The 10,790-nt window shown below is 39.5% G+C and overlaps 1 protein-coding gene across 1 annotated transcript in view; it reads right to left on the reverse strand.

Moving 5' to 3' along the window:
• Nucleotides 1–1,786, reverse strand: part of atp10a (ATPase phospholipid transporting 10A) — a 40,252-nt gene extending 38,466 nt beyond the window's left edge. The window contains exon 1 of the mRNA XM_026305586.1: nucleotides 1,143–1,786. Within this exon, the coding sequence (XP_026161371.1) occupies nucleotides 1,143–1,567 (425 nt within the window). The 5' untranslated portion in view covers nucleotides 1,568–1,786. The remainder of the gene's footprint in view (nucleotides 1–1,142) is intronic.
• Between the last annotated feature and the right edge of the window lie 9,004 nt (nucleotides 1,787–10,790).

Below are 10,790 nucleotides of genomic sequence, written 5' to 3' on the forward strand. Positions count from 1 at the left end.
AAACACAGCAGTGAAAAGATGGCCCACACACATTGCTAATAATTATCCAGTTAAGGAAGAATATATCAGGTCAGGAAGACAACATCCAGATAAACCGCTGCAGTCAAACTGGCTGTTCAGTGACCTGTAGGCCAGACTGTTTCTGGGCAGCACCAACGGATGTTGTTACCAGTGTGTAAACCAGATTAGGCCTTTACATTCCAGCAAATCAAAATTCACTGGTGCACATGTGTGGTTTGGATGGTGATGTCTTTAACAGAGGCAGTAAATCATGTCTGTTAACTTTGTAAATATTAGCAGTTGTTATAAAAATGGCATTTCCTATGTCAAAAATAGAAGCTCCTCTCGCTTTCCTACATGAGAACTCCCCGTGTGAAGATGAAATTTATGTTCTCTGCCGTAAGATATATATATAAACAGTATTTCACTTTAAGAAAAATAAAGTGATGCTGACATTGAGGTGTAGTTGAGTCAGCTGACGCCAGGTTGAGAAGGGGGCTGTTTTGCACAATGCTACCACAGCCCACAAAAATCCATCTTTGCCCAAGCTTGACAGAACAACTTGGATCAAGACTTTAGTTAAAACTGTGGAGCCAGTAAACACTGGGTCTTTTGATGACCATGAATTATGCTCTGTACATGGACAACAGTGCTGCTTTTCATTAGTAAAACATACACTGCACGCACAGACTTGGGAAAATAGTTAGTAGTAGAGAAAGCTGGGGGGACAAACAGGTTATCGGGTTGCATGCGAGTATATTAATGTATTAGCAGCACTAAGACAACTTCAGCGTTGTGTTTCTCAGCTCCCATACAGATATGTGCTCAGGCTGGTGGGAGACAAACTGCAGGTTTACAAGTGTGGCACATAGTCCTCCTGTGTCAGGTTTAACTCCAGGGCCTGAAATGGTCTTTGCCCCACCAATCCTGCACCCACACCATCAGAACCTGACAGACTGACAGTTGGGTTCAGCCAATTTGGCACGGTCTGGATAGAAAATAAAGAAAATGTGTCTTGATTGTTTTTCCTTTTAGTGTGGAAAAACGGGCCTTTATCAGATGATGTGGCTGAGTTTGGGCAGGACACTGATGGAAAAATGAGCAACACAGCTGTCTGCTGTCTGATACCAGGCCACACTCACCTGCTGTACACCAGACAGTCCATATGGTTGATTTCTTTATCCGACCTGTGTCTCCTGTAGTCCTCCCATAGGTCTTTGATGGCAGTGACAGACAGGATGAAAACTACAGGGGCCAGGGCGAGTTCTGGCTGAAATGCATTGACAACTGGGACAAAATTCAGCAGAGCGATAAAAACGAAGTAAACATTAGCAAACCTATGAAACTGCTCGAAAAGGTTCTTTGGCAGGAAAGACAGCACAGTGTACTTGGTGGTCTTAATCTTGTTGTTTGCGTAGTGTCGGTTTGGGTTTTCCTCTCTTTTGGCGTTATCATACAATATGTTTGCGTGGACAATCCTGGTTTTGTTCTCCTTGGCTTTCTTCTTTCTTTGCCTTTTGGTTTTTGCAGCTTTGGTCATCCCGGCGTCTTCGCTCCCCCGCGCCATGGCCAGCCCCAGCTTCAAACTTTCCCACACTTTAGTTTTGTCGTACAAAGCGCCAGCTATGTTATCATTCTTTCCCCCCGTGTGAAGAAAGTCTCCGCCAGTCTTTCGGTCTGCTCACACAAACAGCTCCTTCCCATCCATTTCGGCTCGTCTCGTCGCCAGCCAGGGGAAAACTTTTTCGCTTGTTTAGCTTCTCCTTTTTTTTCCTATCGCTGGGAAGGATGCTGAGACAGTAGGGAGACTTAGCTTGGACGTCCCACAGCTGGGCAGCAGATTTATAAACTCTGTGGATGCGCCTCTGCCAGCGCCCGCCCGCTGCTGCTCCGTTTATAGATCAGCGCATGCGCGCAAACAGGACGTTCGTGTCGCGCTTCTCTGGAAATCCGACCCGCAGGCCCCTCCTCGACTCGACCTGGGCTCTCCAAGTGCCACGCGGTATGACTGCATTTTACAGTGGGCCGCAGGAAGCAGCAACACACTGGAAGGTTAGGGAGGAACGCGTTTATGAAACAGTTTGGTGAAAGAGAAAAACAGGGTCATTCATCTTTTTCTTATTACAGCCTGTGACGTAGAACTTGAGTATTACTATCTATGATAATAGGGTATTGATTACAGATAGATAGACTATACTCTAACTCACTATAAATAAACAGTATACTAATGACACACGCACATTTGCCATGGTCTTTAAAACACATGTCCTATCACTATACAATGAAATCCTTTATGTCTCATGCACAGACAGATTATGAAACAATGGGACCCTGGGCACAAACATGAAGAAGGCCCTGACTTCTTTATAAGACCAAGAAATTGAAGTCATTGTGTCTCCTTGTACTCACATTTTGTCTAGTCACACTCTTCCTCTCTGTTTGTTTTGCATCTGTCTACTCGTTTTTTATCTTCTTGTAGCTTTGTATCCAGTTTGGCTTGTTTTACATTACATTTTTAAGAAGAAACATTAATTATCACTCCATTAGGGGGCTTGTTCACTAATCCGTTCACTGTCGCATGTAACTGAAATGACAAAGCGTGAGCAGCTTGCCTGTTGAGATTGTGCTATGGGTTGTGCACACATTAGAAATATGTCTGCTGTATTCATTTTATGTGCTAGCTAACCAGCATAACTTTGGACAATGCTGACAGTTAGCAAAATATTCTGCCCCCTAGTGGGCAAAAATCAATGAAGGCAGCTTTAAAGTCACAAAGGCTCGATGCCAAAAACGAAATGAGTCATTATCCTGGTCTGTTTTTCACATACAAACATACCTGTTTCTTCTTCTTTGAGCAGCTGGGGTGCTTTAGGATGCTATTATGTCACTTTTTAAAAAAAATAATAGTGTAACATTTAACATAAAATGATAATAAAGTGAAATAAAAGTAAAATAGAATGTGCATATAATATTTGTTTCAGGGACTTAAAATACAGTAAAATGCAGTTTATGCTACTAATTTGTGTGAAGGTATTTTTTAAAAAAAGCCATGTCCTCGTGATGCCTGTAATACACTGAACAAGCATGTGACTAAAAGCCCAGAAATATCAGTATCACCAGACACAGACTGGCCACTTAGCCAGGAGGTTCCCCAGAGGAGATAAATCAAAGGCCCATCCTAGGGCAGTCTGCAACAATTTTCTGTGGGATCATCCAGCTGTTGGGTTAACTCTAATGTCTTATTGTGCATGGTGGCATCTTGGCATGGAGAGCAATTCAATTTCCCCATGATGAATGACTGGAGTGAGGTGGACCTGAGACAACAGGCTTGCTTTGGCCTCAAAATCCAGCTACTGCACTGAGCAAACAATAAGAACAAACCTAAATCAAGTTGTGCTTCTCAATTGAAAATAAAATTACCTCATACATTTGTTTCTTTTTAGAAAATAAGGTTTCATGTGTCCTGTCTTTCAGAAGGTCAAAAATAACATTATCTACTGACACGTAGGTTATCGTCATCCGTGTTTCAGTAGTGGTAGTGGTGGACCAGGCTAGACTTTAGGTCTGGTTTTTCTGAGACGTGTTGTTTTTGGGAACTGATTTTCTCTTTTGTAGTAGCACATGCTGTATTGGACTACTCTTACATTTTTATACTGTAGGTGACAAATCTGCCTCTGCAGTGTTTTGTTATTAAGTTGAATTCCTTTTAATGTTTTCTGCTCTTTCATTGTCCATTGTCACAAATTTCCCATAATTCTAATGATATTTAAAAAAATACCCTAAAATACTGTGGATATGGAGGCAAGACATTCATCAAATTTAAATGATTTGACACAAAATTGGTATTCAATGAATGAATGAATATTGAAAACTAATTTAGCGTCTCTATGGCAACATGAGATGAAGCGATGAGAGGCTGATAGCTCAGCTCATACCAGGTTCCTCTCTTTCTGAGTTCACCAAACTGGCCACTGACATGAACATAAACTCGCAGGTCACTCCAAGAGATCTCTGTATAGCATTTTACATCATCATTTAATTATTTCACTAATATAAACCTGAAAAACGAAGCATTCATTTCACTCTTTGATTGTTTCATTTTTAAGCAGAAATGCCAAATATTTGATAACTACATTATTCAAAAGGGAGAATCGGCTGGGTTTCCTTGTCCTACAAATAGCACTTAAGTACAGTACTTGAGTAAGTATTACTTTTGACCACTTCTTTAAACTTTGTTCTGATTGGTACTGTATAGTAGCCTCTTTTTAATTTCCCACAAGTGATCAAAAATAGGAAAATAAACACCCTTCAAGAATGAAAAGAACTCACAATAAGTATAAAAAACCACAGTGAGGAAAATGTAGGACAAGAAACCCACTGATCAAACCGGTGTCTGGTGGAGACGCAACAGCAACAGCAACCTGCCAGAAGAGGGCACGATACTCCAATCTGTACTGTTCTTCACTATACCAATTGCAATGTCTACACTACAGTGTGTTTGTGCTCACATGTGTGAGTGGGAGAAGTGAGTGTAGAGAATGGACTCTGTGCATACTGTAGGTGTTATAATACACATGTAACATCTAGCATATTATGTTTCTTGCTCCAAGGTTATGCTATATAAAACCTCATTACAAAAGTCTAATGATCTCACTTTGAACTAAAGACTGGATGTTAATTTCTCTAAGCTTATTCAGATTATATTAAGTCAGACAGTTATGTGACACATTTCACATTTTTTCACTCATGGAACATTTGATATTGACAGACCAACAGGTTTTTGACATGAATTATGTGATATCAGTGTCTATACTGAGAACTGCATACTCCTGTTGCTTAGTGACAGAGAGATGTTTGGCACTTCTCAAGTCATCTGTATGTGTTAAGACATCAAGAGGAAGCCATGAATGTAAATGAAAAGATAGATACAGGATTGCAACTGCTTTTGTGCCTAATAAGAAAATATGGCAACTTTTAGGACAGTAAACTTTATTCTGCAATGTGTTTATAGCTGCTGTCCTAGTTGAATCTGAGTTTGAGTATGTTTTGACACACTTAAGCGGTTATATACCCAATGGGGTTTGAGCAGCTCATCCCACTTTCATTAGAAAATGAAGGAAATATGCAAACAAAATGCCCATTTTTAGTAGCAAGTTCTTTACCTGCCATGTTTATTTATACCTTTGTAAAAATTTATGTCAGCATCTAAGTGATTGTCCATTCAACAAAATAGGTTAGACTCATAAGGATCACACATGCACAGGTGGGAAGGTGTGAATAAGCATCCATCTCACCGACTGTAGACCACCTTATTCACTCTTTTTCATAAAGCAATAACTGCCGAGCCCTCTGATTTCCAGATGAGCCGGGAGGAAACCTGCTGATTCAGTTGAAGGTGCAGCTCAATCTGTTGGAATGATGTACAGCAGCTCGAAGCCGTTTTAACAAAGGTAATCAGTTACTGCAGATGTTATTAGTACCCCAGGAAAAATACACTTCTGCAGCAGAAATAGCACAGGATTCTGGGCCAGTGATGTTCATACCATTTTCATACCAGACAAGTTGAAGTGTATGATTTGTCGGACAGTTCGTGAATATTGTTATTTAATATTTAACCACCGCAGATGGTCATCACTTCATATCAACAATCTATTCTTCACCTGATGACCAATAAGATTGATATTGCCTATGTGACCCTGCATGCTAAATGTACAGTACAGATGCTTTATCACGATCACGGCTTAGACATTACATAACATTCAATAATTAACACTAGAACCAAAGCTAATAGGAATTTTGCTAATTTAGCAGGTATTTAGTCATAAACCAAAAAAGCAGTATATGTGAAGTCAGAGGATTACCAAAGGTATTACAAGACCAGATTTCATAGCAATCCATTTCCTTATTTTTCGGAGTTTTCACAGGACCACAGCTGATGGGAACTGACATTGTGCGAGAGGCAGTGTACACCCTGGACAGATCACCAGCCTATCACAGGACTGACACAGAGAAAGACAAGCTCACTTGTGCAAGTGAGCACAAGTGCACTCACATTTATACCTACAGATAATTTACAGTCACCAGTCAGCCTCACATGCATGTACCTGGAGAACATCCACACAGGGAATGGAATAACATACAAACTCCACACAGGAAGGCCCAAGGTTCAAATGGGATTCGAATTTAGCCAAGATATTTCACTAAAAAACAATGTCAGCCTATGGTGGTAGTAGAGGAAAACACAGAGGATCATAAAGTCATGAGGATTCATCGTTTGGGGATTTCCAACAAAATTTCAAATTTCAATCGATCCAATAGCTGAGATATTTCAGTCTGCACCAGAATGATGAAATCGAGAGATAGACTGACCAGCACTGCATGAAGTTATGCTGCTAGTATGGCTAAAAATATAACACACTCACTATTGTTCTACCTGTACTCAATATTGCAGTAAAAATGGTAAATATAAGTAATACAAGTATAGAAAATAAAATCTGAGGATGTCTGATAATAAATCTGGAATCTATTTTTTAAAGGTTTGTGCCTTTTTATGTGTTCAGGGCATCTGAAGAAACTCAGTTTGATTGTTACTCAACATGGAGCAAGACTATGACAAGTCATTTGGACAGATAAATGTACTTTTAGTCAACAGTCACTTGTCTCAGACAGCAGCAAGCTATTGAATAGTAAGAACAACATATCTCTGACTGACTCCATGCCTTAAAGATTGTGGATCATGATTGCAGGAGAGATCAACTCCAAAATACAGTTAAAAATCCTTTAGGCAGATTTCATATGTAAATACAGACAGGGGGCTAATTAAAGGGGAAAAAACAACATAAGTAATTTACACCATTTTTACAAAAGCTATACTATCATTTTGTTTTGATATTAATGTTGGAGAGCACTGTCTACCACATCAGACCATGAGATCAATTAAGGTTTCCTGTCTTATTACTCATAACCACAATCTTTCCCAAATCATCACCTAGTATTTAGTTGTCTAATTTAGCTGAAGGTAATCTAGGGTCCCTAATAATCATGGGACATTGATATTACTGTCTGACAATAGCATTGGTGCTTTATGAGCAAAGTGAGGTAAGCTCATCAACCTGAAAAGCCCTTCTAAATGGTTTCTCATCTTGGTTACCTGTACTTTATGTATAACCCCATTTATTTGGTCACTGGACAGTGGCATTTCTCCACTGCAACACATGTAGGATGAATTGGTTTCCATAACCTTTAATTGTAAAGGTTCAATGTGTAATATTTACAGCGATCTATTAGCAGAAGTGGAATATAGTATTCAGAAATATGGGGACATTAGTGTGTAATACCTGGAAAATACCAACTATTGGATTTCTTTCATCCTAGAATGAGCCTTTTAAATCTAGATAGGGAGCAGGTCTCCTTTCACAGAGGAAGCCATGTTGCTCCACTATGTTTCTACTTTTAAAGGAGACAGACACAATACTCTTCCTCGCACAGAAGGGATTGAGCAGACTACATGCCACTAAATCTTTCGCATTTTACATGTCTCACCTTCAAAGCACAAAAAGAATCATTTAAGCTATTAAATCTCCTACTATAGCATTCATACCTACTACTACAGCAGTTATAATATTTTTTTTTTTCAGTTAACACCCCTGGATTAAACGCCTACTCTGACTATCTCTCCCATATTGCTTTGGGAACAGGAGAAGCTTGTTTGGAAATTAGTGTTGAAATCATCACAGAGACTTCCACCAGGCATTAAGCACACCCTGAGGCGCTGGTGGAACAGTCTGATTAACAGCATGACATTAACTTTAATAAAGTCAGAGACGTCTTCTGGGTTCTCCTCGGTCTTATGGCTGTAGAAGCAAATGTAAAGTGCAGCAGCATTAAGGGAAAGCCTGTGTACAAAGAATGCAGGGCCTGATTAGTGTTTAATGAGAAAGCTCATTGAATGAACATTTCTCCTGAGAGTTGATGAAATGGATACTGGTCTGCTTAATTGAAGAAACATGTTGCTGTTTTGATAAAGATGAGTTTAAAATTAGCATCTCCCATAGCAGCGACTGAGCATCCTAATTTTGAATTCTGCAGATCAGAGAATGTGGGAGAATGTGTGACAGAAAAGGGCAGCAGAGCTGGGAATGGTAGCAACAATTTGTTAAGATAAAATTAAGCAAGATGAAAATGACTTTGAGGCAGGCTGTGCTTTGTTTTAACATATAAAATGTCATGACACACAAGTCTACACTGACGAAACAATACAAACTACTACAATTCCTATTCAGGTTTCTCAAGTTACTCATATTAATGACCTGATGACCTGATAGTAATTGCACATGAAAGATTTGTGCATAGTCTCTTTTTCCCAGTTTTGGTTAGCTGGTCCACTACTTTGTTGTAATACTGTGTGTTTACTCTGTGGGAGGAATATTTAGCAAACTAGTATCCTGAGCAAAGAGATTAACCATTATGAACATCACACCTCCTAAACGGCAACATATTAGTGTTGTCCGAGAGCAGGTTGCCATGTTGGTGTTAGCGTTAAGCTCAAAGGCATCACTGTGCCTAAACACAGCCTGTCAGAGCGGCTGCAGAATCTTTTCTTTTCACAAAAATCTGCACTTGTTAATTATTTACAGCAATTGTTATTTGTTATTATTGTTGATCCATGGCACTCGAAAACTGGCAGTTCTCTGCTGTGCAGCCACGAGCTGGCCATCGAAGGGTTTAGCTGACTGGCTCTTGAATGTGTAATGCATTCAGAAGTTCTCTGTGCAGAGGCCCAAATAAATCAAAGTAATTAACTCAATAATTGATTTGATGAATTTCTCCACAAAAGGAGACATTTCTGCTGTATCTGCAGAAATGTGCAGCTGGTGGAGCTTGGGCAAATCACAGAGGGTGAGAGAGAGAGAGATCTTGCATAAACAATTGGCACATTGTACCAGAGGGTAAGGCACTTTTAATTACAAGACACTGGAATCTACAGCTATGATATGACCCTGTAATCAATAACAGTGTGCCAGTCAGATGTAAAAATTTAAACAGAGAATGACCTCCTGCCAACCAGATAATGCCCATTCTCAAATGTGAAATGAGCCTCATCTTTAGTTATTCCTACAAGATATACCCAGCTTTGAGTTAATGATTATTTGTGAAGCTGAAACTTGGGATATGAGAGCAGGATGGTGTGGGGTAACTCATCACAGTTACACTTTACAGCTACTGATTTCCTGCTTTGCAATTTCAACACTTATTTTGCGTGATGGCCTTTCTGTTAACAAATTACATCCACATGGTGTTTCCCCAAAAACAGCCAGTCACCACCTTGCCATTTGGGCTCAACCTATATATCACATTTTAAAGCCAACCACTGAATCACTGTTGGAGTATTTCAGTCTAGAATAAAGTGATGGACCAACCTTGTCTTCCTAACCAACCTATCTAAAGTCGCACAGTGAATGCAGCAATATCCCCCATATGACATGTAATGAATAAACATTGCAGTGTGATGAATTGAACCATTACATTATTAAAAATAGCAGGAGCACTGTTGATTCCCATGACACTATTGAGTGATTTGAATCAATATTTAATTCCAAATTAACAGCAGTTTGTTCTTGGGCAGATATTGATCTCACAGACCTGAGGAAGAGTTATTGCACACAAATCATTAAAATTATTTTGCAATTCTTGCTGTGCTGACCCTTTGGACCAGGGCAATTAAGACCTTTTGGATAAAATGAGTTTTTGTTTCAAGACAGAAAAGAACAGGCTATAGTCACATTCCCCCTAAAACAAGAAGGCTCAAAAATGAGGAAATGTTACTAAAACTTAAGTGACATATTGTCGTTGAAACAAAATTTGTCAATAAAGGAGTTAAATAGCAACATTAACCAAACTGCTAACCAACTGTAGTTGTGCTCCGAAGAAGCAGAAGAATGAAAAGCTGTATTAGTCATATTAGAATCCTGAAGTGTCCCCTTTTGTGTTATGTTCCCTATTGTAATCTGTGTTATACAATGTGGACAGCCAGTGATTACTTTCAGTTTCTAGTCATCAGTCTTTGGCTTTAATGCCAATCATACTTAATGACATTTTAGATGTGATCATGGTTAATCTAACATTAAATTGCAGAATCTCCCTATAAGTCACTGAGATGATGGAAGATTTCCATTCTGAATGTCAGTGTAATGAGTGGAAAATCCTTGTTTCTGCTCAGGGATCGTAACTGTCAGAGGCCGTTGAGGCCATAAATCATTGCTTTTGTGCATAAAATTGTGCACAACATTAGAATTTAACACATACACTGTGTTCTTTCACAGAAACTACTGTATAAACTCTCAGGGCTGGGGTGGTGGGATGGTGTTTCTGTAGCTTTTGGACCATTGAACAAGCAGTTGTGATGAGTATATCGGACCCTTTGAGGAAGTCCCTGGGATAATCAGGATGTTTTTGCTCATGTTCAAACACTAACCCACTAAAAGGTAGAATAACATAGTCTTGGGTCAGATTAACACCAGTGCAAGCAAAATTGTAACTACAAATGGTAATGACACACTAGCCTTGCTGCTAGTACGTTCTGAATCTGCAGTTACCATATCATATGAAAAAGACTTTGTAGGTGAAACGTTGACTTAGTAATAAATCATAGTGTCGTACATTGTACATCTGTGTGTTCTCTATCCACAGTCAGCACATCTTCAGTACTGGTGCTCTTCTCCCCATCTGTTGTTCCTGTTCTGCTGCAGCCAGTGAGTCACTGAATGCTCCAGAAATGAGAGTTTCTATAA

Source organism: Mastacembelus armatus, chromosome 4 (assembly GCF_900324485.2).
Source record: "Mastacembelus armatus chromosome 4, fMasArm1.2, whole genome shotgun sequence".
Classification (NCBI taxonomy): Eukaryota; Metazoa; Chordata; class Actinopteri; order Synbranchiformes; family Mastacembelidae; genus Mastacembelus; species Mastacembelus armatus.